At 51.2% G+C, this 24,882-nt stretch overlaps 13 protein-coding genes across 13 annotated transcripts; 5 read left to right on the top strand and 8 right to left on the bottom strand.

The window, feature by feature from the left end:
- Nucleotides 1-100: 100 nt before the first annotated feature.
- M430DRAFT_260591 (hypothetical protein) lies at nt 101-693 on the bottom strand. The gene has a single exon (XM_024865337.1). It carries the CDS (start codon nt 542-544, stop codon nt 221-223), a length of 324 nt encoding a protein of 107 aa, XP_024719978.1. The 5' UTR covers nt 545-693; the 3' UTR covers nt 101-220.
- M430DRAFT_260594 (hypothetical protein) lies at nt 694-1,447 on the bottom strand. Its single transcript, XM_024865338.1, has one exon. The coding sequence runs from the start codon at nt 1,321-1,323 to the stop codon at nt 844-846; it is 480 nt and encodes a 159-aa protein (XP_024719977.1). The 5' UTR covers nt 1,324-1,447; the 3' UTR covers nt 694-843.
- Nucleotides 1,448-2,448: 1,001 nt separating this feature from the next.
- Nucleotides 2,449-3,576, top strand: M430DRAFT_59967 (hypothetical protein). The gene is made up of 3 exons (XM_024868832.1): nt 2,449-2,709; nt 2,765-2,880; nt 2,928-3,576. Exons 1-3 carry the CDS (start codon nt 2,468-2,470, stop codon nt 3,107-3,109), a joined length of 540 nt encoding a protein of 179 aa, XP_024719976.1. The 5' UTR covers nt 2,449-2,467; the 3' UTR covers nt 3,110-3,576.
- Nucleotides 3,314-5,174, bottom strand: M430DRAFT_277687 (hypothetical protein; the record flags this gene model as incomplete). The annotated part of the gene is made up of 4 exons (XM_024865713.1): nt 3,314-4,093; nt 4,144-4,382; nt 4,737-4,862; nt 5,077-5,174. 4 exons carry the CDS (start codon nt 5,172-5,174, stop codon nt 3,699-3,701), a joined length of 858 nt encoding a protein of 285 aa, XP_024719975.1. The 3' UTR covers nt 3,314-3,698.
- A 952-nt stretch (nt 5,175-6,126) lies between these two features.
- Nucleotides 6,127-7,040, top strand: M430DRAFT_143032 (hypothetical protein; the record flags this gene model as incomplete). Its single annotated transcript, XM_024862796.1, has 3 exons — nt 6,127-6,408; nt 6,473-6,730; nt 6,783-7,040. The coding sequence occupies 3 exons, from the start codon at nt 6,127-6,129 to the stop codon at nt 7,038-7,040; spliced, it is 798 nt and encodes a 265-aa protein (XP_024719974.1).
- A 1,212-nt stretch (nt 7,041-8,252) lies between these two features.
- M430DRAFT_260376 (hypothetical protein) lies at nt 8,253-10,605 on the bottom strand. The gene is made up of 8 exons (XM_024865335.1): nt 10,127-10,605; nt 10,049-10,079; nt 9,553-9,998; nt 9,428-9,508; nt 9,059-9,382; nt 8,565-9,009; nt 8,426-8,509; nt 8,253-8,382 (listed from the first exon to the last, which is right to left on the bottom strand). Exons 1-8 carry the CDS (start codon nt 10,242-10,244, stop codon nt 8,340-8,342), a joined length of 1,572 nt encoding a protein of 523 aa, XP_024719973.1. The 5' UTR covers nt 10,245-10,605; the 3' UTR covers nt 8,253-8,339.
- A 144-nt stretch (nt 10,606-10,749) lies between these two features.
- Nucleotides 10,750-11,599, top strand: M430DRAFT_90416 (hypothetical protein; the record flags this gene model as incomplete). The annotated part of the gene is made up of 2 exons (XM_024869660.1): nt 10,750-10,981; nt 11,025-11,599. Coding segments are annotated over 2 exons (807 nt in total), but the record flags the coding sequence as incomplete, so codon positions are not given.
- Nucleotides 11,600-12,803: 1,204 nt separating this feature from the next.
- On the bottom strand, nt 12,804-14,795 carry M430DRAFT_124309 (hypothetical protein). The gene is made up of 3 exons (XM_024861912.1): nt 14,539-14,795; nt 13,550-14,479; nt 12,804-13,502 (listed from the first exon to the last, which is right to left on the bottom strand). Exons 1-3 carry the CDS (start codon nt 14,630-14,632, stop codon nt 12,853-12,855), a joined length of 1,674 nt encoding a protein of 557 aa, XP_024719971.1. The 5' UTR covers nt 14,633-14,795; the 3' UTR covers nt 12,804-12,852.
- Nucleotides 14,796-15,145: 350 nt separating this feature from the next.
- M430DRAFT_59962 (hypothetical protein) lies at nt 15,146-17,038 on the bottom strand. The gene is made up of 2 exons (XM_024868831.1): nt 16,553-17,038; nt 15,146-16,493 (listed from the first exon to the last, which is right to left on the bottom strand). The coding sequence occupies exons 1-2, from the start codon at nt 16,614-16,616 to the stop codon at nt 15,181-15,183; spliced, it is 1,377 nt and encodes a 458-aa protein (XP_024719970.1). The 5' UTR covers nt 16,617-17,038; the 3' UTR covers nt 15,146-15,180.
- A 158-nt stretch (nt 17,039-17,196) lies between these two features.
- Nucleotides 17,197-17,475, bottom strand: M430DRAFT_36028 (hypothetical protein; the record flags this gene model as incomplete). Its single annotated transcript, XM_024866854.1, has 1 exon — nt 17,197-17,475. The coding sequence occupies one exon, from the start codon at nt 17,470-17,472 to the stop codon at nt 17,242-17,244; it is 231 nt and encodes a 76-aa protein (XP_024719969.1). The 3' UTR covers nt 17,197-17,241.
- A 787-nt stretch (nt 17,476-18,262) lies between these two features.
- On the top strand, nt 18,263-18,604 carry M430DRAFT_20654 (hypothetical protein; the record flags this gene model as incomplete). The annotated part of the gene is made up of 1 exon (XM_024864337.1): nt 18,263-18,604. The coding sequence occupies one exon, from the start codon at nt 18,263-18,265 to the stop codon at nt 18,602-18,604; it is 342 nt and encodes a 113-aa protein (XP_024719968.1).
- Nucleotides 18,605-18,873: 269 nt separating this feature from the next.
- On the bottom strand, nt 18,874-22,937 carry M430DRAFT_36026 (hypothetical protein). Its single transcript, XM_024866853.1, has 4 exons — nt 22,307-22,937; nt 20,557-22,260; nt 20,057-20,509; nt 18,874-20,008 (listed from the first exon to the last, which is right to left on the bottom strand). Exons 1-4 carry the CDS (start codon nt 22,724-22,726, stop codon nt 19,112-19,114), a joined length of 3,474 nt encoding a protein of 1,157 aa, XP_024719967.1. The 5' UTR covers nt 22,727-22,937; the 3' UTR covers nt 18,874-19,111.
- On the top strand, nt 22,912-24,853 carry M430DRAFT_36024 (hypothetical protein). The gene is made up of 2 exons (XM_024866852.1): nt 22,912-23,165; nt 23,210-24,853. The coding sequence occupies exons 1-2, from the start codon at nt 23,114-23,116 to the stop codon at nt 24,700-24,702; spliced, it is 1,545 nt and encodes a 514-aa protein (XP_024719966.1). The 5' UTR covers nt 22,912-23,113; the 3' UTR covers nt 24,703-24,853.
- The last annotated feature ends 29 nt before the right edge of the window (nt 24,854-24,882 follow it).

Genomic DNA, 24,882 nt, shown 5'->3' with positions numbered 1-24,882 from the left:
CAAAATCACAACTCCCTCCTCATTCCAGTCCACGACGATCGACACGACTCTTTGCACGTGAAGGCCAAACTCTCGATATCTCTCTCTCACACAGCCATCACGGCTATTCCTGATCCATCCCATCTCTGCTATCTCGCGGCTCCGTACGTAAAACTCTGATGGCATGCTGAAACAATGTTGTTTGTTTCCGGGATTGGGTTTTCTGGAAGGGAGTTGCATATCAGATGGTTTGGGTTGAAATGTAGAGCAAATGACTGTTCCTGAGACGAGGCTGAGGCGGATTATAGAGTGGAATGACAGACATCGGCGGAGACGACGAGAGCCCGAAATTGGGCCGTAAGGACCTAGATATTCTTTGCTCAGAATGCATCACTGGGGCGCGGATGGTCGCAAATGTGCAGAGACGTACGGGAAAGGGAGTAGCAAGTAGGAAACCCCCAAAACAAGGAATATCAGGCATAACTAGCGCGACGATGAGAAACTCGGGGGATTCTATGTATAAGTATATTTTTGGTGATACAGTGTAATAAAAGTACAGTGTCATCTTGACAATTATTCGCAACTTTCGGCCGGCAAATAGAAACCTGCCTCGCGGTTGCCGATCTAGTATACGCCATTCTAAACGCCAATGAATATCCTTCTATCCCGTAAAACTCCGTGATGACATAAAATCTCAAGTAGAAGATTAAACCCCGCAGTCAGGCGGCTATGTGCCTTGCATTTGGTCTCGCATTGGGCCCTGCAGTGGCAAAGCTTAGCGACCTTCGCCTCGCCGTGACGACCAACGGTTCAACATCGCTACATCGCCTCGTGGAATGTCGGGGGAGCTATTGTGATCCGTAACTATCTCCGAGACTCGGTGTGTTTGCTTGAACGAGCTTGTGTTTCCTTGTAGTGTCTGGGTGTCGCCTCAGATGCTCGAGGTTCCATGCAATCAAAACCTCGTTTGTGATGGTTTATTACTTGGACTTTGCCGTCTCGGGATATGGTGGATGTAGTGTGGTGATCGTCTGTCAAGGATCTGTGAATTGACTGATGAGGGGTCTGGTTGGTGGACGTACCATTCTCAGAGACGTGATATCTGCGTGCCCATTCACAGGTGCCCTTGCTTTCCAGACGATCAAAGTAATCTCTACTTGCTCTGCTGGATGCGCCATCCGTCGATGAATTACTATCCAAGGATGCGCGCGAACTGATGCTGGATAAGTCGCGAGGCCACTTCGCTCGCATCTCGCGGGAATCCCGGTGGGGGTCTCTACCGATATAGTGTGGAGGTAGGTGATGCCGTTGAGAAGACTCAGAAGGGTAGTGATACGAAGACATGGTTTGATGACGAGGCCAGGCTCCTGTTCTGTCCGGGACGTATGGTATTGGTTAATCCTTCTGCAGCGCGAGGAAGAGCAAGGTGTGGTATGAGGTGTGATATGTGCGAGGTAGAGGACCGTTGGTGAGCAATGATCCTTAGAAGCAACAATTGAAGGAAACGAGCAGTATACTTATAGTAATTGTACTAATTGACGAATCGGCGACCCCGAACCGGCGACTGAGCCTCAGTGCTTGGGAGACGAGGCTTATAATGAGGGATTTCCACACGAAAAGTCATAGCCAGGCTTCTTGCAATGATACTTCATGGCTCTGGGTCTGGCTATTGAGAAAACAGGTCGCGACATAGGTGACTCGAGGAGATCACATTGTATTTGAAGACCGGTCGGTAAGACTGACGTGCACCTTGCACTTGGCCCCCAAGATGGACAGCGAGCAACTTCAACCAATCAACACAAGCGCCCAATTCAAATATCCAATACTTGGCACCAGACTGGACTGCGTGGCCCGTGGCTAAGCACACCCAAGCCATCGACGTTCCTCGAGGCTTTCTCCTGGGCCGACTCTGGCGCAGGTACGCCGCCGAAGACATAATAAGTCATTACCTTAGGTAGATGTGCAACACAACATTCAGGCATCAACGTAATTCCCAAGCAAAAGAAAGCCCCCCTTGGCAGACCAATGTCGAAGAGCAATGCTATCCTGGGAGTGATGGATCCTTCAGGAGATGCCGGGCAAGCTGAAAAGATAATCACCCGTTGGAAGCCTCGGGCGAAGCCCGTACAGCACAGCCTTTGAGCCCGTTCAATCGGTGATTCCAAGGCAGACCAGGAGGTAGAGACTGGATTACACTGTACATCGCATCGCAGTCGTTGTTGGAGCTCGATGGAGAGGCTCAGCCGCTGTGTGCTTTGAGGCCGGGCTACGGCGGGCGGCATAGACGTAAGCGCGCAATTTGAGGCTGAAATCGGTGAAATCGGTGTTCCCGCGTGCGCTAACCCGATCCGGCAGCTCCCCTCCGCAACTCCAACGGTCTCCTGGCATGAACACGCCGTATCTATCCAAACGTGTCCAGAACGAACATTTTTGTAATCAGCTTCTCCACACTTTCTTGCCTCACTTTTCGGACAAGTGATTCAACACCATGCGTTTCCTCGCCGTCTCAATTGCTGCTCTGGCAAGCGCTGCTACCCTTGTTCTCGCAGCCGACAAAGTCGATGTCGTTGTTACCCGCGCCATCGAATGCGATCGGAAGACCCAGAAGGGTGACAAGATCTTCGTTCATTATCGCGGCACACTGCAAGATGGAGGGAAGCAGTTTGATGCTAGCTACGACCGGGGACAGCCTCTGAGCTTCGTTGTTGGACGGGGTAGCGTGATCAAAGGGTCGGTTGCGCTTTGGGAGCTTGGGATATTCAATTGTTGCTAATGGCGATGGCAGATGGGATGAGAACCTTCTGGACATGTGTATTGGCGAGAAGAGGACCCTTACCATTCCTCCTGAGTTCGGCTACGGAAACAGGAACGTGGGACCGATTCCTGCTGGTAGCACATTGAGTAGGTCGTCCTACCTCTCTGGCCCTGATTTCACTAATATAGAACAGTCTTCGAGACCGAATTGATGGGTATCGACGGTGTTGAAGCACCAAAGGTGCAAGAATCCGCAAGTAGCGTCACTGACAAGGCTACTGAAGGCGTGAAGGGCAAGATTGCCGAGGCTTACGAGGCCGTCAAGACTGCATTGGCTGATACGGATGGTGACGGACAGGAACACAACGAATTATAAACGGGGATCTAAAAGGGGCGGCCACTCATGAATTATAGTAGGCAGGGAGATTGCTGAGTATCCCAACCCCAAAGTAGGTATTCATCATAAACGAGACGCCTCATGAGCAATAAGACAGTTTATGATGCTGGATTAATGCTCTATAGAGTGAAGCTTCTCATGTACAAGTGTCCACTCTGCAAAGACGTTGCGTGTCTTTTTAGGGTCTAAGTCATTATTCCGGGTTCCAATTGCCCAGCTCTAGTCCCTACACCTGCAATATCTCTTCCACTGAAATTTGTGGTTGTTAGTCACGTTTCTGGAATAAACTTCTCAAGAGCATGTGTGCAGTATCCTTACTGCACACATTGTACCATAGAGTACAATCATGCTTAGCTTCATTTTATTAAGCCCGAGAAGGGCTGTGCTTGTAATTAGCTCATATGGTTGAGATGCGCAAGGTAGCGAGGAAGAGGACGAGGGACAGGAGGTGACTCAAAAATTGGGGAACCCCTAGTATTTACTTCTTAGTCTGCCTGCTTCGAGACGCTCTATCTATTGCAAGACACCTCGTCTATCCATCTCTATGGTTTTATTCTTCGAGTATGTTTCATAGTCGAGGAGTCTCGTTCTCTCCATCCCTTATCTCCTGCTCCATCTCAATATCACAGTCTTCGCTCCACTCCTGGCACAACACAGCACTCCTTCGACCTTTACTCCAGCATTCTCGACAAGGTGGCCCGCCACGGCATTTTGTCCCCTTCTTGCGTCTAGCACAGGGTGGGCACTTCACTGGATTGATACTATATTTGCCGGTCGAAGTCCTGATCCAGCGCCCATTACTCCCGGCGGATAGAGTAAAAGAGGACGAGGAAGTGACCTTGGCCTCACAATGCTGTCGATATCCAGAAGATGATGGAGAGTATCGGGCTTCCGAAGTCATAATAGACTTATCTCCATCTGTCTCCGCATTTGATCCCGTATCATCACCTGATGAGCTGGACTCTCCGCAACCAGTTAGCAAATATGTGCAAATATCAGGAGGCAGCACGAACCCGAATCTGAGTGCTCCCGAGGAGTTCGAATCCTTCCTGTTTTGCGATGATATTGACAGATTGGCATGTGAGCACCGATCTTGATTTCAACCTGCCTGGTTGCTGCCTTGGCAATTTCTCTCATCACGTTCGCCTGAGCTTCAGTAGTCTCCAGCATATACTGGTTGAGAGAGAATTTGTCTTCCGAAGACCGTGGCCCCAGAATTCCTAGTGGCGTCTCACCAGCGCCATCATTGATTCTTCCCTCCTTTAGAATTTTGTTTTCCTTAATTTGATCCATCGATCACCAGATCCGTTGACTTTGCGCGAGATAACGAATGAGAGGCGCTAGAAGATTCATATATTTCCAAATTCTTCTTTCGGTTACCTATTTTCTTTCTTCTGCATCTTCCCTAGCAATCCAACCTGGACAAAGAAATTCTGTGCTGTCATCAACTGTGACGACACCAAGACTCCAGGAGATCAACAAGCAGGACGTCAGCCTCTGGGTAAATTTTTTAAGCCAGCTCCGTATACAACCAATTTGAATTTCAAGAGTTTGAAAGTACGGTAGCTATCAGCCAGCAATTTTACCTACATATAGTTATACCTACTTAGGTACTTTCAGGAGACTCAAAATTTGCACGGTGTCTGTGTATTTCTCCCTCTTGATCCTGACTGAAGGACACTCCCCATGGAACTTTTCGTAATTGGTTTCAAGATCTTGAGCAGCCAAATTACTAAACAAAAGAGTTCAGGGTGACCCACGAGACAATTCACCGCGGTTCCATCTGTACTCACTTCTGAGCACAAAGATAGAGTCTCGACAGCTGAAAATTTACAGTGATATTTGAAAGGCCTCGCTTGTACCCACCCCCCCCCCTTTTCTCCCCCCAAAAAAAACCAAAAAGCGCCCCCGTCAGCCCACATGTAGCCCCTCAATCCAAAGCAGACCCAACAGCTCTTTCAACCAAGATGACAACCAACTGACCCTCAGCGAGCACCTCGTGCAGGAAACCGTCATCGTCGTCCGAGCTGAGATCCGGGGCCATACTTTTTAATCGATTGATCTTAGCTTGGCTTGCTTCGGCGAGAGTTGCGGGGCCCCCACACCAGAAGATATTTTCTCCTAGTTTTGGGAGTTGGAGGATGTTAGGAGACCTGCCTTGATTGTGAAGACAGAGTGCATGATCTCTCTAGGACTGCATGTTGAGGGGATTTTTCAACGCTTTGGATTTGAAAGGAAGCTGTCTCACGAATGGTCTTGGGCTACAAATAGTAGCCTGCATACTGTTAGCCTTTTAGGTTGATTCAGCAGTGCACGCCGACACTGAATCACCAAATGGATGGCTTTTTATATTCACAGTGTATATTCATTACCAGAAACTACTGACTTGTTGAAAGATGCTTCCACGCTTTTTTTTAGAAAAAAATGAAAAAGAAATCTTTATTGAACTATTACTCGCGGAATAATTGCACGGGAAGTAAAGGGGGAGAGGGATGAATCCAAAAGGTTTAGAATAGGTATTCCAAAGTATAGATTCAAATCCAAGCACAGAAGATGTTACTAACAAGAACACCAGCAACGAAACATGTAGTCGCACTCACGAAGCAAGCGATTTGCTCCCTCTTTAAACAGCAAAATGCAATGCGTAAAGCTTCATTTCATCAGAATCAAAAGACCTCGACAATACATCCCACTCGAGACGCAGAAATTTGAAGATAAACACAACTAATTTATATATCTGGTTTCTGCTTGATCGAGTTGAGTTTTCGTCCCTCCATGCCGGTCGTTCTCCTGGATCCACGTGATCAAGCTACCCCTCGCTTGATGCCTCACAACCCTCCACCATGTTCAGGCCGCAACGCTAAAGCTCGCCAAATTTCTAAAACCCACACAGAATTTCTTAACTTTTCGCAACGTCGAATCCGAAAAGTCTCAGTCGCCAAACGCCCAACGCCTTACACCCCGAGTCCTTCACACATCCGATCAATTCGAACAATATGGCTGACGCACCAAGAGGCGGAGCTGCGGCTCGTGGCGGTGGATTCGGATCCCGTGGTGACCGTGGAGGAGACCGAGGCCGTGGACGTGGAAGACGTGGACCTCGTCGCGGAGCAAACAAGAACGAGGAGAAGGAGTGGCAGCCTGTCACCAAGCTTGGTCGTCTCGTGAAGGATGGCAAGATCAAGTCAATGGAGGAGATCTACTTACATTCCCTGCCAATCAAGGAGTACCAAATCGTTGATTTCTTCTTGCCCAAGTTGAAGGACGAGGTTATGAAGGTACGCGATTCGTGATTGCGGCAGACTGGCAGGATGGAAAGCTGATATTTTTTCACCCACACAGATCAAGCCTGTCCAGAAGCAAACTCGTGCCGGTCAACGTACCCGATTCAAGGCCATCGTTGTCATTGGTGACTCTGAGGGACACGTCGGACTTGGTATCAAGACCTCCAAGGAAGTTGCAACTGCCATCCGTGCTGCTATCATCATCGCCAAGTTGAGCGTTCTGCCAATCCGAAGAGGTTACTGGGGTACCAACTTGGGTCTTCCTCACTCCCTGCCAACCAAGGAGAGCGGCAAGTGTGGTTCCGTCTCTGTCAGAGTAAGCATCATCCCAATCCTCAATTCTCGGACTTCTTCTAACCTCGCCACAGCTTATCCCTGCTCCCCGTGGTACTGGTCTCGTTGCCTCCCCAGCTGTCAAGCGTCTTCTCCAACTTGCTGGTGTTGACGATGTCTACACATCATCTTCCGGCTCAACCAAGACCCTCGAGAACACTCTCAAGGCTACCTTCGTCGCTGTCGGCAACACATACGGATACCTGACCCCCAACTTGTGGAAGGAGACCAAGCTCGTCAGAAGTCCTCTGGAGGAATTTGGTGATGTTCTGCGTGCCGGAAAGCGATACTAGATGGTGGAATGCGTTATGGTTGTTTCATTGCACATGGGTTTTCATGGAGGAGCTAGGCTCAGTAGCTATGTCTATTTGAATTGAGCATTCTCTGATGTGTGCGGTTTCGATTTTCTTAGTGCAGACTCGCGCTTTCCAACCTGTGGGTTTCAATAGCTACCGGCAGAGAAAGGCGCATTTTAATGGCGGGCTCGAGGTAAATATGTCATCCCATTGCAGTTGGAAGGTTGATCTCTACACCAAAATTTGATCTTCGACTTTGTTCTCCTTTTCCTTTTGACACATTCGCTCTCGTTTCCGTCTCCTTTTCCACCTTTTTGCAGGATACATTTTCCGCGCCGTTCTGGCCCACACCTGGGCACTATCGCAATCCTCATTGCCATGCCGCTCATTATAGTCATATCTCTAAGGGAAGGACTGAAGATAGTCGGGGTAAGAGACGATGCGGTAATGTTAGAGAGGAGGAATGGGATGGTACTCACCGTGACATTGCCTTGGGAGTCAGTTATTGCCATTGGCCTTAGAAAGTCTGAAGATGCTGATCAGACACTCACAGAACCGCGATCATAACTACAGCCGCGGACGAAAAGGTGTTTTGTCTGCAGCATTTTCACGACCGTTTCCAGGATTATCGAACCTGGGGTGGCCCATGCTACTGTGCTGGAGTAGATATCAAGAGTAAACACTTCTCTGTGTCTTATGGCATTTTATCAGTTAGATCAACAAAGACCAGACAGGTACCTATCCTTGAAACTGCCGCCAGGGATAGAGCAGCTGCGACTGTATGAGGTCTTCGGAGCAGGAGGAGATAACATAGCCAAGCACGTCAAAATGCCTATCAGTGGGGTGCTAATATTTCTATCAATCGTCCTGCCATTACTGAATGGGATGCCTTAATTAATGTGGTAAATAACTGTGCGTTGCCAGGGATGAGTGATCTGGCAAATTCCTGGGTTGGCTGAATTGCATGGCTGCTAGGGAAAGATAAAGAAATAGGGGTGAATAATGGCCGAGAGGAGTTTGGTGGTTGTGATTACAATTCCCGGAAAGCCTATCTGAAGAGGGTGGCGTTCGAATAAAGGTTGATAAGTAACCTGAGCTCGTGAAATTGCTTCTACAGTCCATCAATATCCAAGTGAAAGGGTAAGCAACTATTATCTTTGGTCGAATGATTTCGCTTTTTGTCTATATGCTGTCTATGAAGAACTAGGAAATTTGATTGCAGAGGGAATCACACCGTGTCGTTATTTACATTTTAGATGTCCATTCTAATGTCTTCCAATTTCGTGAGACTTCGGCCTAAAATCGAGAGATATCCCGCCCGAAAAGCCAATTGATCAACCTATAGAAGTTAGCAACAGTAGCAACCATGAGGAAACACGTACCAGTAGATAGGAATAAGTATTCTGTTCCTCCAACTCATCGTCTGCGTAAGATACGCACCCCTCCAGATCAACCATGCAGTTCTCCTATTTACCATCAGTATCATGTTGATCAATTGACTAGGAAGAGGGAAGAACATACCCCTTGATCTCCTTCCTCCGACCTGTCTGCATGATAGCTTTCATGTCTCCAAGGTAAGTCATAACCCCTAAACTCCTAAAGTCGAATCCTGGCTCCGTAAACCCACTATTCATATTCCTCCCTAGCCACTTCGCCTCCTGGTTCGCAACCTGGGCCGTAGCCGGCAATGGGTCCTTCTCCATGGTTGATACATCGCCCAGCGCGAAAACGTCTTTGATCGTGGCTTGCGGAACCGAGGCGTCCTTTTCTTGGGACAGGGCCTTGGGAACGAGTTGGACACGGAAATGGTCATCAACTAGGAGACCACCAGTTTTGCGATGACGTTTGATCGCCCACTCTTCGGCGCTTGGGTTGATTGAACCTGCGTTTTCAAGCTCGGCGGAGGCGGTTGGGTAGGTTTTCACGTCGCTCAGTGCCTCCTTGACGAAAGGGTTCATCATGAGACCTGATGGTGTTAGCGGGAAACAGGGGATAGGGGTCGGGTAGAGACAAACCTGTTGACCAAACGCACATTCCAATGCCCATCTCACCGTTCTGCTTTGTCCTCAGAGTGAAGCATCCAGCATCCCTATCTGTGGGATCTGCACCAGGAAGTCCGCGGCGCAATTCCAGAATGTTATGTTGTGTCTTGACGTCGATTCCATCTCGTTTGAACAGCTCGATTGCATAATTGGAAAGCTTGGTATCGAACATGGGGAGGATCTTGGGTGCCACATCGTAAAGGCTGATTTTGACAAGGGGGACTAAGTTTGGGTATAGCTTCTTGAGATCCTCGTGGCATAAATCGAAAAGCTCAGCTGCGAATTCCACACCGGTTGCTGGGCTCTGTCAGCGGCATATCTTCGAGTAGGGCAGATACCTACGGCCTCCTCCGACAATGGCGAAATTCAAAAGGGTTTTCCTCATAGCATCAGAAGTGGTTGGTAGAGAAGCATATTCGAAGCCTTCATAGTTAGCATGTGCCAGTGAGAAGGGTGACCTGTCTAACATTCAAGAATCCTCTTTCGGATCTTTACAGCATCGACAACATCCTTCAAGAACAGGGCATTCTCTCTAACACCTGGAGTATTGAAGGTCTGACTATAGCATCCAACTGCGATCACCAACTTGTCATATTTCATAAGGAACGAGGAAGCCTCTTCCCCAGGTTTCCTCCCGACATCGCCGGGCGTTGCCGAAGTTGGAATTTCTCGGATAGCTGGCTCCTCGATGCGTAGGGTCTTCTCGTTGAAATCGACACCTGCTCCCCATCCATGGATGAAATCAACCCCGGATCGACGGGCCCGGACAGATTCGAGGGTTGTTCGGAACTCGAGGGTACCAACAGCTGTCGAGGCGAGCAGCGGAGTGAAGACGAAGTAGGTCCTGGGCGAAACTACCACGGTTTGGAATTTCGTCTTGTCCAGCTCTCTCGAAAGGACGAAGCCGGCCCAGCTGGGAGACGTCAGTGCCGGCAGTGATATACGTCAGACAGATAAACCTACCCAGATCCAAGAATGACTACGCGTTCGCGGTCTAGCAACATCAGATTCAGATCTTGCTCTCAGGACACGGACACTTGCCTCCTTTAGTCTCATCGAGCTCCAGCGTGTGCAAGCCTCTGCGGAGGAGGTTGTTGCGGATCGGGCTCGCTCTGGCAAGGCGAGACGCCTTGCCAGCAGTATACAGGATGGAACTCATGGTCTGGAAGGAAAAGGCAGAAAGGAGGAAACAAGCATTATGATATGAGTAACTTCAAGCCATTCTCACTGAGACTGATGACTTGGCTGCACGGTGGACCGCTTTCCCCTAGTTGCCGTGGAAGTTCAGAGCCTTGGGACGTCCGGAGCCGCTGGGCCGCGGAACCTGGTAGTGATGACCTCACACTTGTCACTTGTCGTCACGATTTGCGTATCGATAAGAGATGCAGCGCGAAGGCTGGACTCTGGAGAGGGATGCATCCGAGCAAACCTCAGACGTGCGGATACAACGAAGAACATGATTGATGTCCGCGTTATGAGGATATATTGATGGAGGAAAGGATTGTCAGCCTGGTGGTGTGAGAAGTTTTGAGCCTTCCCCCCCCCGGCAGCCGAATGCAAGGCTACCTTACCTTACCGGAATCGTCGATAAGGCTTAACCGACAACTGCCAACCGCTGGACAGCAATTACCAAATACCAAACGAGCCTCATGAATATCTAGGGAATGGCGCCCATACGGAGATATCTGCGCATCACCAAGTACTCGGTCCTCGAATGCCGCATCTATCTCGACAACCCGGCTCTGGCGGAGAGCTGGTTGTTGAATTCCAGAAATCCGATTCTTCCTCGGGTCATCGAGAGCGTGCGTCCGTTGGTCCTGCCGAAACTCCGCGAGGAGAATGAGCGCAGCAAGGCTAGGGGCAAGAAGAAGAGCGTGAAGGATGTCGTCGTGGAAGGTATTTGCACACCCTTCGGCTTGGGCCTATCTAATTTTAGTAGAGGACTTCGAGGTCTCGATCTTCTTGACCGAGACGAGTACACGACACTCCCTGCTTACGAAGCAGAAGCACTTCCGCGATCTGAACAAGAAGGGCTTGCAATCGAATTCTCATAAGCTTACGGGAGATACAAATGATACTGCTATCGACGTTGAGGATACGCCGGCCATAAGAAGGGAGGAGAGTGATGAAGATACACTGAACCTACAGGATCTGCCAGCCCTACAGGATTTCCCTGCTGTGGAGGGTATATCGGAAGCCGACTCTCTCTTTGTAGATGAAGACGAAGAACCTCGAGGATCTAAACGACCCAGAGCAGCAACCAACGAATCGGCCTCCGCATCTTCGCCAGGCTTGGAATCACTGCCGAAGCGCAGGAAGGATGCTACACCAGTGGAGGAGGAATCTGACGACAAGAAGAAAATGGCCATGGAGACGACTTACGATGGATTCGCGATCTATGGCCGCGTGTTATGTTTGGTCATCAAACGCAAGGACAAGAAGGGCAAAGGGCCAGTGAACGCCGGTCAGGCAATGATGGAAGATTGGATTACTTCAACACAGATGCCTCCCCCAGAAGACGATGGATGATGATGACCCGAGGATATTCGAGATACCGGCCGAGACAATGTGGCGGTTTCTTACTCTGAGCCCATGGGGGATCTGCAGCTGAGAAGCTTCCCTGTTCGACCGTTGAATGAAAGACAGACCTGCACGTCTGGCATCAATTGCGGAACGTCGATTGCTTCGTTGTGATCTGCGAGAGGACATGATCAGTAGCCCCATGAAACCATGTTTGCAAAGTTCTCGGTCCGAACAGAATGAAGACTTGCATCTCGGAATCAAGAAACAACCACCTGAAAACCTGATGCCAGGATATGGCTAAGGTACAACACAGGGGTTGTGAGGACAGCGACCGAGATCCTGTACCACGGACATACCTCGTAAAAGGAGGCAACTTCCTAAGTGGTTTGAAGTCTGAACTCTGAAATTGGGCTGGAGCCTGGGCATCACCGACACATCTCTTCCAAGTTCCAGCCTTTGATACACCTTGCCATATCAAACCCGACGTCCAAGTTGAAGATCCTCAACCCCTCACCGCATGGGAGGGGGATACTGGTCCTCGATGACCGAGATGGAGCCGAGTGAGACAGACGCCGGCATCCAATTCAGCAGTATCGTTAATTTCATATTCGGCATATTCCAGGCACGCAGCATCATCTGAGACGCCCGCTCCAATGGTCTCCAGCGTCGTCTTGGGGGAAGGAAAGCACACGATTGGCGACGTTTCGACGCACGGCTCTCGCAAGGCCTGCCTTGATGGCGAGGGCCCCGACGTGGTCCGGGCGTGCCCATTGTCAGAGAGAGGAGACGGCCTATGTAATCGGTCGATGGGTGGTGGCTCAGCCGCAGCGGCGCTATCGTCAAGCGTAAAATTGGTGTACGAGTCAGGCGTCGCCGCCTCGTGGACGGGCCAATGCGGATGGGATGTGGCTGATCGGCGAGGAGCTGGGAGAGGGGCTAGTAGGATAAGTATGCTGATGCTCAATTATTGAAGATGTCACAGTAGTAAGAGGCAGAGGGAGAGGGAGGGGGAAAGACAGTGGCAAGTGAAACCGCAGGACATGTCCAGCTAGTTGCTCTATTCTGGGCGGACCTAACCTCCCTCGGAGCTGATATCAAATCAAAGGGCGTTAGTGAATACAGATGGGGAAATTCTTCGAGGGGCAGGGGGATATTTTTTTTTAATTCTTCATGGAAAATCGAAAAAAACAAGGATGAATAAAAATAAATAAAAAAAGGATTCAAAAGTTTAGATCTGGTTTAATCTACAGCTCATCCTTCTCCTTCGGCGCCGGCTTCGATGCAGTCTTCTCACAGACAGCGGGAGTTCCCACATCCATGCGGTACTTGCACTTCTCTTGCTCCTGCACCTTCCAGATCTCGTCCTTCTCCGCACAGGCTAGAACAACGGTCGTCTGCCTATTCGGCCCATTCCAGCAGTGCTGGCCATTCTCATACATCAGCGTCAACCTCTCGCCTTGCCCGAGACCCTTCCCATCCGCGCCAATCTCCTCGTCAACCTCGATCGTATCGAAGCGGACAAAGTTCCCCATCCCCGTGCTCCCACCTCCTTTCTTAGACTTCTGACTTGTCCTCGACAGCCAGCACAGCTCGTAGGTATACTCGCCTGAATCCTTTTCGATGCAAGTGTCCTTTAGCGCCCGGAAGACGTCCTCTTCGCCGTAGTCCTTGCCAAGGTCGGCTCTGAGATCCTCTAGAGAAGACCTCTTTTTCTCGAGATTGTCAGAGACGGTCTGGTGGGCGTTGCGGGCATCTGAGACAACTTTGGACTCGCTGCCTGAATTTGCGTTGTCTGCAAGGATGCCATTCTCGACAAGCATGATACGGAAGTCGGTGAGCTTTTGGTGGACCCATTCGCGCACAGCACTTGGGAGGTACTCCTCGAGCTTGTAGACTGCAAGATGTAAGTAATAGAAGTAGCATAGAGCAAGGAGTACTCACTGGCATCTGTATCACTCTCCTCCGCCTCAGTCTCCCACTCCGCCCAGTTGATACCCTCACTCTCGCTATCCGGTTTCGCGATCTCCTGAATGTCACGCTCCTCAGCTGAGTCATCCGTTTCGACTTTGTTCGCGGCATAATCCTCCCAAGACTTGACCGCCCTCTTGACTCCCTCATCGTTGAAATTAGGGTTGTATTCCTCCTTGAATGCTGAAAGAATAGCCTCGAGCTCCTTGACCCTCTCTTTCAACGCATCCCTCTTTCCTGTGACACTGATCAAGGCGTTCCTCAACTCCTCCACTCTCTGCTTAGCCAATCCAGCTAAAACCGTGACCTTAGACCCCTTCCCTTTACTCGTAACGACCTTTCCCCTTTCCTTCCTCTCCAGCTCCTGATACTTCCTCTCCAACTCCGCCTCCTGAGCCTCCAGGGCTCTAATCTCATCTTCCAACCCCTTAATGTTGGTCTCCACACCAGCTCTCAACCGTGCCGCCTCCTGAACCAACTCCGCCTTCTTCTTCAACGCCGCCCGCGCGGCCTTCTGTCGCAACTCATCTAGTCGCCTCCACTCCTGCCCCAGCTCTTGACATCGATCCGGGCACTTGACCCCACCAACCCCCGCCCACTCATCACTCCCGTCGCAACACCCCTCGTAGTCGCATACCCCGTCGTTCACATACAGATGCGGCACGTACCCGGGGATGTGTCCTTTGTTCTTGCAGTAAAACCCTGGCAGCGCGAGGGTCACGTTCTCGCCCGCGCCCGGCTGCGGTGGTGAGAGTGGTGATAGATGTGTGCAGGCGGCGGTGCCAGGCTCGTCAGAGCCGTCCGGGCAGTCGCAGTAGTCATCATTGATGCGCGAAGGGTCGAGCGTGATCGCGGGGTTCGAGATGCAGGTGAAGCTTGAGGTGGATTTATAGAATTTCGCGACTAGGAAGAGAGGTTAGCTGGGCTTTAATTGCTCGGTATAAGGTGGTCTGGGGACGAACATTCTGGCCCCACGCCGCGGGGACGGGGAGTCTCAGCAGCGAGGATGGAGCTGGAGATGGTGCTGAGGAGCAGGATTGTTTCAATTCTCCTCATGATTGTGGTGTTGTGGCAGATGATGCCGTGATATATATGTAGACTGTGGGGGAAGCTCCAAGCTGTCCTGTTACCCCAGTACGTCCTCGGTAGAACAAGGCAACGAGGCTACGAAAAGGCCAGCTTTATTTATATCTTACGCGAGGTTTTCGCTTATTGCAGCAGCAGCCCCTTTTCGATGCAACTGCCTCAGGTATCAAACAAGACGGCCAAGAACGCCAGCCGTGCGTTCTTTAACGCTCTGCATGGCAGAGACGGGCAATTTCTACAGGCAATTTTGCGTTGAAATTAGCTTATTACGTCGAACTCCATGCCACGAAGACTGCCACTCGCATGGCCAGAGACATATGTTCTGATATAATATATTCTTCATAACTCTTGTATTTCCATGTATCATATTCCGTTGCCGCCCAGTTTTAAACCCGGGATCTCTGGACCTCAGGCCCGAATGATCCAAATGCTTGACTTATTGCCTCCCACCGATGTGTGCTAGTGCTCTCCCAAAACGCCATCCTAGATATATGTTGTACATCCAGCCCAAGTCCCGCCTAAATCTCGTCAATACGACAAACTTCCCTAAACTCCGGATATTTATCCCCAAACGCCTTCTTCATACTGAAATTGGAGGGGTCCCGCAGATGGCTCTCCAGCACCTTGGTAACCCTGAGCATTTGGTTGCTCTCGAACAGGAAGGACTGCATCCACTCATACGGGAAATTCGCTGACAGGTTCGTCACATAGTCGTGCTGGAACTCTGGCGTGTCGTAGCGAGCTTGGTTCTCGACAATCTTTTCGCGGAACTTCGGCCATGGCGGAAGATCCATCCACGCAGGGTGTGTGATGACAAGTTGGGATTTCCGGGGCCGCTGCCACTCATAGAGAGCTTTGTAGGTCTGGGGGGACGGCGAGATCTGCCACTGCACAAGTCGATACATGCAAATGAAACTTGCCAGTCTCTCTGGGAAGAAGGTGAAGCCGCGAGCTGATAATACGTTCGAGTACTGTACCATCACGTCGTTGAGCGCAGGATGCATCTTCGCAGGGCTATGTGGATTGAAGAGAACTTGGACGGGAGGTAGGTCCAACCCCAGGAGCTCTTCCGCGCCGGGGTCAGAGAACTGAAGATTCCGGTGCGAATGGATCGCTCTCATGATCAAATGATCAATGGGTGTGACGGGGGTCTTCAACTTGGGGAAGACCTGCCAATCATAGACTGAAGGTTGGGATTGCCAGCAGGTGGTATTGGTGTAGGGGGGAGGAGGGTTCATGACGTTGGAGAAGTCGGATGGGTGAAACTCTGTAAATCGAGGTGGTTGGGATAGGGCAGGATTGAAGGGCGCCCACGCTGTAGCGGGTTTCGTCAGGCTCTGTGTTGTCCGCACAAAGGCAGTAGGATCGTCCCACATCGGGGTCGCAGCCGTGGGGGTGTAGAGATGTTCCGGGGGCTCGGCATCGGTGTACGCCTGGGCGGTAGGATATACTTGATCCGCCGTGGGGTAGATGGACACGGGAAGGACGTTCTCCTGCTTATAGGTGTCCGGTATCCAGTCCAGGGCCAGCTTCTGCGGAATCAATAATTCCTCTTGGATAGGGGATGTGTGATCCACGGAGGATGTCCGTTGGGTCAACTGAGCTCGGAGCCTCTCCACCTCCAGCTCCAGCTCCCGGTTTCTCTGGATGAGGCGCTCCATGCTGTCTGAACGCTTTTCCGCCTCCAACTCCTTCACTTTCCTCTCCAGGTTCTCGATATGCTCTTTCGTGCGCTGTCTGATATTCCGCTGTGCCTCTCGATCGTTTGCCCGCTTCCGGGCCAGCTGCGCCTTACTCAGGTGCGTCACTGATCGTTTGCCTCCTCGGGCTCCTAGACAGCGCCATGTTAGCCAGGCACGGCGGAACACACGGGGGCAGCGGACACTCTACCTTTCTTCCTGGGCTCTTCGGCCTCGGTGGCCACGGGGCTGTTGGGCGCCTGGGTCGTCGACATGATGCTCTCCTATTCCGTCGGATCAGAGTTGAGAAGGGATAGGGCTGTTCAGGGTCAATGGCATTGCGAGGCACGTGGCTGGTCGAGGAGGATCGAGGAAGGGCGTGGTGGTGAGCAGCGGCGGCTGGACCGTGCGGATACATATACGTCTCCTGGCGGAGGGGGATGGGAGAGGGGCGGGCCTAATGGGTCAACAAGACATTCGGAGGATAAGCTTCGATAATGCTCCTGGAGTTCAGCGCTGCTGTGGTGGGCGGCGGGTGCGGGGCTGCGAGGCAAAAGCATGAGGAAAGAAAGGGGAAAAGATGGCAGTAGTACGGTACCGTCTGTGTGTCGACTCTGTCGAGAGCAGTCTAGCTGCGGGTGTAGTCGACAGTACCTAGGTCGTAGTGGAAGATAGGCTGGGATAGCTGGGAGAGCTGGGATAGCACGGGGATAGTATGGGCTCTCTAGTGGCAAGTATTTGAATTTCCCTTTCTGAGGAACAGCTGGAGCGGCCAGTGCCAGTGGCTTGGGGCGAGGAGCGTCTTGTCTAATGTCTTGGGCTCAGACTCCGGTGAAGTGGTTTAGCAGCTTCGGGCGTAGTCCCTGAGGTAGAGTTTGCAACTATCTTGGCCCGTTGCAGCTATACGACCAGGCGTGCGGTAGGCCCGTAGCGCGGATCGAAGAGCGGATCGCAGACCGGCGTCTCGAAGGAGTCTGTCTGTTCAATCTGACGATTCTGTATGGAGGAGGGTACGGTGATATCTGCAATGCGCATGGGTGGAGGCCGTGGAGGGCCATGTTTCCATATGGGAACAGGGGTTGCATGGGAGATCCCATCACACATGGACGATGGGACAGATGATGTGGACATGGTTTCTTCTCGTTTCTACGTAGATTATAGATAGTACCCAGAGATGATATATCGCGGCTGTGACAGCCTACAGGCCTCCCGGCTACCGGACCGGCACACGCCTTTCCATTCCCGGGGTAACTCGGGTAACCGGTGCTTTTCCCGCGCCCAGCTGGTCCCGGCTCCCGCTTCCCAGTCTCCAGCACCCGGTTCCCAGCAATTGCTGCGCAATCATCACGCATACGGAGAGGTACGTACCGTGTACCTCGGTATGGTAGCTGGAGATGCTGGGGGCGGAGGTACACGGTACATCCCTCTCCGTATGTCCTGTGCTTTCTACACACACTCCATGCCTGAGGCCCCCCGAATCAACCACCGGAGGCTCCCACCGTCCCGCTTCTCCCGCCACCCCCCGGCCCTCTCCTGGCACCCCCGCAGTCGTGCTCAACGCTTTAGAAGCACGCTCTCTAATATCTCTAATATGATGACCTTTAATCTCAGACGTCTAATTGTCATCTTGCCCGCTTATTATGGTCACATTCTTACAGCCGGCCTTCTTATCACATCGCTGTATCACTTTCTCAAATCCTCACAGCCTCCTCCGTCGCATATTATTGCGCGTCTATTCCCAATAGCCCGCCTCGCTATCTCCATGTCGTCTCATTGGCGGCCACGACGACACCCCCGCTGGGATAGAGTTCAATGGCGCCGCAGCCCCAGCGACCGTGGATTCTCCAGCAGAGGGGAGCAAAAGTGAGCAAAGCCAAGTGCCGCGCCCTTCCAAGTTAGCATACGAAACGAAAAAACCATCATGTCAGCGACCCGCAGCGCTGCCCGCCCTTTTGGACTTTTGACTTTGGGCTTGCGAACTGCCTTGTCTGGATCGTCCTGGATCGTCCTGGATCGTCTGGATCGACTGCGAATGGCTCGACCCTCCCGCTGGACACTCCCGCGCATGTCGCGCAGCTTAACCCGGCTCCCCTTCTTCGACAGCGGCCTGTTTCGTCTGCTACCAGCTAAATTGCTAATAGCGGCAGAGTGCCCTTCGAGAGCCTCCAGCACCGTTGTTGCGGCGGTGCTGGCCCTTGTCCCAGAGCGCCATGGTCCAAGGTCCCAGCTAGATTCCGGTGGACGCACGCGGTACGCCCGTTGATCGGTCTACTAGATCTACTGTCGACTACTGTACGCGGTACAGTAGGGTGCAGCAGCAGCTCCTCCTTTTGGGATATATGATATATATGATATACCTTTAGCCCCCAGGTCTAGGCCGGCGCCGCATTGTCCAATCACGGCGCCAGGGCGGGCCTCGTACTGACGCTTTACGCGCAGCTGCTGCAGAACAGATCAGAGAAGGGTTAGGTCCAAAGCGCTTTTCAGCCCGCTGTGTAATACTGCCGTCTCAGCCTTCCTCCTTGTCTCTCCCCGTTAGCCCCGGCCCATTGGCAGCCTCACGGATGTGTTCCCGTCAACCTATTATCACTGCCAGCAGCGAGCGGCTCATCGATAGTCAGGAAAACAGCATGGATTAACTTGTAACTGTAGTAATCAACGTCCTCCAACGCCATCACCGGGGAACTTCGGTCCCAACTCCTAAAAAAAAAACTCCTGAGGATCCCCACGCTATCAAAACACCGACCTCATGTCGCCCAATGCATCCCCCTTACCCGGTTCGCGGGCTCCTCCTCCTCCCTGTGCTCTGAGCAAATGGCACGTTCTCTCTCCCTTCCAGCGCAATAACTGCCTTCTTGGCGCCCTTGGGCATCGGTAGCTTGCCAGTCCCTGACGTACTCCTCTTGAGGCTGGGGATTTGAGAAAGGGGACCATCGCCACTAGAGGGTAGCCCTGCTAGACCAGGTACCGCGCTTTGGCCATTTTGCTCCGAGTTAAGAGAGCCGGCGCTGATGTTGATATCGATCTCTCTAAGTCCCCCACTTGGTTTACGATCTCCTTCTTCGCAAGGGCCACTTGGTTTACGATCTCCTTCTTCGCAAGGGGTCACCTCGTCCCGCTCATCGGGTGCGTCATTGAAAATGGCCGGGATCATAGTCTTGCTTGGTGAGGCACTCACCGGGCGACGAAGAGCGGCCAGAAGAGTTTCATGCGCATCTGTTCGCGGCAATTCCATTGGGTAGTGGTATTGCACTTTCTGAGGGGTCTCACCAGTTGGTTCGTATTCATACAAAGCCGTGCTCGATATATTGGAACGGAGCTCGGCCAGCGGCTGACGGAGGATGGTGTCAAGCGGTGCAAGAGACTCTTGTATCGTGCCAGTCTTCGTTGACATCTCGTCTCCCAGGTCCCGGACTCGCTCGTAAGTAGATGTGAAATGCGAGCCTATGTTAGAATAGGAAGATTTGACAGTGGTTGACAATCCTTGGAGGGATTGAACATGGCTGTCATGATGTTGAGCATTGTGCGACCTTGCACGAGTAACAAAGTCGTCCAGTGCTTCCATTTGTGTCGCGATCTCCTTCATCTGCATGTCCACAATCCGAACAGTCTCTTCATGGACAGATCGAGTGGTGGCTTGAAGCGACATGTTGTGCTTGTTAGCAGCCTGTTGATAGTTAGCGGGGATCCTGGTCTTATTCGAAGAGTTACTTACCACCCAATCCTCTTTCAGCTTGCTCTTCAATGTCTCCCGGGACCGAAGAACTTCCTCAACTAATTTACCTTCCTTCTCATTCCAAGAATCCATACCCTGGTTGTATTTGGTGCGTGATTCTTCAAAGACCTCTCGAGAAGACAGAACACTCTTCTGGACTTCTCCAATTTTCGCCGTGATACGTTGGTCTTGCACCTCCCCTTGTGCAGTAAGGAGATTACTGATTTGGGAGAGTAAGTTTTGACGATCCAGAGCAGCTTGCTCGCGTTCTTCCTGGAGAATATTATCCAGTCTTATCGAGGCTTCCGCATTCGTTTGCATGGCAAGCTCGCTTGCGGTATGCAATTGCTGCCGTAGCTCATCTGCCTCAGCCCGCTGAGCATTGATATGCTTGAGGAGATCTTCGAACAAAGACTTGAAATCACGACCGAGAGAGCTGTAAGATCCATGTAGCTAAGAGATGTCAGTAATGTTCTTACCAATTTTGAAAAGTATAATACCTGAGTATGGAATGCACCGAGCTCACTGAGGACCTCCGCAGAAATGCGTTCAGCAGCCACCGAAAGTCCTTGAAGTCCCTGCCCCACCTTAGTCTTCACGTCTTCGCGGAGTGTCTTGATCTCCTCCAAGACTGTATCCATCTCTTCCTTCGATGATTTGGTCTGTTCAGATACTTCTTTCTCCACCTCCTCGAATGCGGACACATTGGATTGGAGAAAAGTCTGCGTAGTGGAAAGTTTTTCCAATTCGCCTTCCACGAAAGATTGCATACGACTTGATAAGGCCGCCATGAGCTCCTGCTGTTGTAGGCGGAACCCTTCAACTCGATCTTCGACAAGACTAGTGACTTCAGATACCTGGGCTTGGGAGAGTCCCCAGGTATTCCGATTCAAGGACTGCAGGTCTGACTTTCTCCTGTTCTTGTCATGAAGACCATTGACATCAAGAACAGTCCGGCCCAGAGTAGAGAGCAGCTCGCTGCCAACCTGGCTTAGCTTTTCCTCCGTTTGCTCGTGAGCTTTTCGAAGCAGCGACTCCTCGGCCAGGCTTTGTCGAGTGTTGGCCAGCACGAACTCGGTTTGGTCAAGAACGCTCTTCGTCTCGTCCAGGACTACCTTTGTTGCCTCATTGTCCTTCTTCAGCGTCATGAAATTCGAAGTCAAGGAAAACAGCTCTTGCACCTTGTTTCGAAGGTTTGCCTCCATCGTTTCGATCTTGGCTGCCTGCTCCTCGCTAAGGATTCTTCGAGATTCGCTCTGCGTCGTAATCTCCTCGTAATTCTCATTCGAGAGGTAAACGCCGTTGCGCTGGCGAGTTGCAATGAGCTCGCTCTTCAATCTCTCGATCTCGCTCGTAAATTCCTTGAGCAGAGTTTTCTTATTCACCATCTGGTTGACCTGAGGCTTGTTCCGAATATTCTTCGCGCGGAAGGCATAGTCCAATGTCGAAATGGTTTCCTCCAAATTGCTCTTGGCGGGGGAAACTGTTGCAATGATGCATGTCTTTGTTCTTCCTCCAAGCGAATCTTGAAGAAGTCGAGTGAGTTTTGATTCACGGTATGGAATATGCATACTTCGATCAACAAGAGCATTTATCACACGACCAAGAGTCAACAAACTCTTGTTGATCAATCCGGCCTCAGCAGCACGTTTATTCTCTGCTCCGGAGCGTTGGATGTTTTCGCTACCTGCCAAATCCACCAGATTGAGCTTTCCGGCACTGACATAGTCCTCCCCATTGTCTCCCTGCCTCTTGATGTATGCAGTGACGGTAAAGACAGTGTGGCTTCGACTACTAAGATCATTGCACTTGGTAGCCGCAACTTGACGTTTGTGACTGCCAGCTTGAAGCAATTTAACACCTTCGACTGCGCTCTTGATATGTGATTCCTCCATACCCTGAACGAGCGTGCTGGAGTGTCCTTTCCTGCTGTTGTCGTCGAAGATTTTCAGCTTCGCATTCTCATCCGGGGATATCAGATCTCGGAGCTCCTCGTTGTAGAGCTCAATGAAAGAACATTTGACGGAAGATTCCGCATCGTCCAATTCCAGTTTGTTGAATAGAGCATACAGCGCACGAGGGATAATTCCTGCCGCATCTGAGAGCATTCCATATGTTTCACTCATGTCACCAGACATTGTATATGTCTTGCCAGTGCCGGTTTGTCCATAGGCAAATATTGTGCAGTTGTATCCGGCAAGCATCTAAAGAGCGTCAATAAACATCGTTTAATCGCTGGGAACCACTCACCTCGTCTAGGATTGGCGTTACAACATCATCATAGATCATTGCTTGATCTGCCGCTGAAGAGAAAACCTTGTCGAAGTGATATGTCTTGTTGCTCAACGCGCTGGGCCCCATCGAGAGCTCAAGACTCTTTCCCTTCACACCTTCTGTTGACAATACCACACCACTATTTTCTCGAACTTCGCGCTCATTCCGACCTCTACATCGGACAACAACATTTATGTTGGTCTCTTCTTCGCCGTGCTCAAAATCACGTTCCTTCCGCTTCGTCCCAGTGTGCGTTGCTACTGATGCCACAGATTCTACCGGCGATACTGCGCCTGATCTGTCTCGCGGCGGCATTGCTCTCGCAACTGATGGTCTTTGTGGTGGTCGCATACTGTCGGTCCTTACTTGCGCTACCGGCCTGGGAAGTCTTGCCATGCGATTGGGGAATGTGCTTGCTCGAGGGCAAGTAAATAAGGTTGTTTATACCTGCGCGATGTCGATGGGCGAGGGTAGGTAAGAGTTTTTGGATTGGCGCCTCAAAAATTCCAACAAGACGGAGGATGTAGAGAGAGCTAAGTATGTCTTCGTTGTTATCGAATTTTTCCGAAATCAGTCCACTTGAATGATTGCAATGTCGTTGTCGAATGGTTGATGGTTGATACATAATGGAGGAAAGACGGCGGACGAGGATGAAGGCCACGTGAAGACGTAACCATGGCAACGCTTCCGACGGGATGACCCCTCTCGCTCCATAAGCGAGAATTCAATGACCATGGACTCCAGCTGGCGCAGCGGACGAACCCCTCTACAGATGTAGCTACCATGTCGATGTTCACTGCTCAGGTCCATCCAGGACAGGCTTTAGGGTTCCTGGGTAAGCTTCGTCTTCAGTTTGATGGACCTGCTGACGGGCATCAGTCCTGGGAGCCTCACTTCACGATATCCTCACACGTCTCAAGGCCGAACCCCAGCGATTTCCGAAGCTCGACGTGATCTACGAACCTACCGCGCCAGTTCGAGAGCCTGTCATTCTCAACCTTCCAACAAATGGCATCCGCTTACGATTTGATGGTCCTGATCAACGTCTACGACTCATCGAAGTGTTAGATTTCACAAAGAACAAGCTCACATACAAAGATAGGGATGTCCTGCGCCCAGCAACAACAGCCCCCGGAGGGCCCTCAGAGAACCCCTCGGGTCCTACGTTTAAGCACATCTACAAGAACCTCATAGGTCCTACGTTTCCTGGCGAATACATTCAGCCGGAGACAGGCAGCGAGTCTGGAATGGGACTGTATGTTCTATCATATCCTGGGATCGCGTTCTCTTTCCCAATGCACAGCTCGTCGTGGTCGCCTGGAAAAGACGTCGTTTCGCTCCTCTCGTCGTCCGCTGGCCACCCTGCTGCATCCATGGCGATTTTCAGTGGTGATTCTTGGGCCGATGCCAGAGAGAATCTCTACACTCAGACCTTAGATCCCCTCAAAAGCTTTCCTCCATTTGCGAAGAGTCGCGAACCAGTCCCTGACGAAGTGAGTCTCGTACGTATTTATGGGGGAGGCCGTCTAGAGTTGGTCCGTCCGTCGAGCAATGGTCCATTCTGGATGCAGCTTGGCGAGACAACTCAACAACAACTCGTAGCAGAGTTGGGTCCTCCTGATGCAATATATCGGAAGAATGATCAGAGGATGTCTATTCACAAGAATCGGTCTGGCGGGAGCACCGGACGACGAGATGGCAGCGAACACAGACAAGATGATTCCACGGATACGGATCAGTCGTCAGCGCATACAGCAACGGACGATTCGGAGAATGACGATGAAGATGAAGAGGTTGTTGGAAACCTCTCAGGAGAATGTTTCTATAATTACTTCTACCGTGGCTTCGACATTCTGCTCTCTACTCCTACCACACCCTCACAACGACCTCCCTCCAAGGAAAGTATTGGTTCCAGCGATTCTGGCGACGCCGTTCCAACGGATGCATCCCCGCGCCTCGTTGCTTCTAAACTTATCCTTCATGGCAACGTTCCTGGTTCATATCCGTTCAATCGACACCGAAGATGTAGATGGGAGATTGAATATTTGAATGAGAAGGGAGAAGATATTGTCAACTCCGAATCACCATTTAAGGATATTGAACGCCGGCTGCAGGATGAATGGAAGAGTATCTACAGGAATGCCGAGGAAGCGAAACAGTACCAACGGGGAATGGTATTGAATCGCGACTGGGGAGATAATCCGGGTAGCAGCTGTGAATTACTTGGAGGGTGGGAAGACAGTGTCGGTGGAACGAGGGCTGACACTGGGGAGAGACCCAATGGGCTGGGCAACACCACCCTATTTGGGTTTCCGGGTCTGGTGTTTGAGGTATTGAAGAACGGCGCCGTGAGCGGGGTTACAATTTTTTGAACTACTGAAACTTATTAGACAATTTGGGTGTTTCTTGGGTAGGGACCGGCAGAGGAGTTATCAAGACTTGGAATATACGGATAGTATATGGGAGTTGTCTAATTGATGAGACCAAGAATATATACCCCTCATAAACAATGATTTACCTGCCAGTGATATGTGTCGAGTGGTGTTGATGTA

This window comes from Amorphotheca resinae (genome assembly GCF_003019875.1).
Source record: "Amorphotheca resinae ATCC 22711 unplaced genomic scaffold M430scaffold_8, whole genome shotgun sequence".
In the NCBI taxonomy this organism is placed as follows: domain Eukaryota; kingdom Fungi; phylum Ascomycota; class Leotiomycetes; order Helotiales; family Amorphothecaceae; genus Amorphotheca; species Amorphotheca resinae.
Note: the sequence above shows the minus strand (reverse complement) of the source record. Positions and strands in the feature narration are given on the sequence as shown.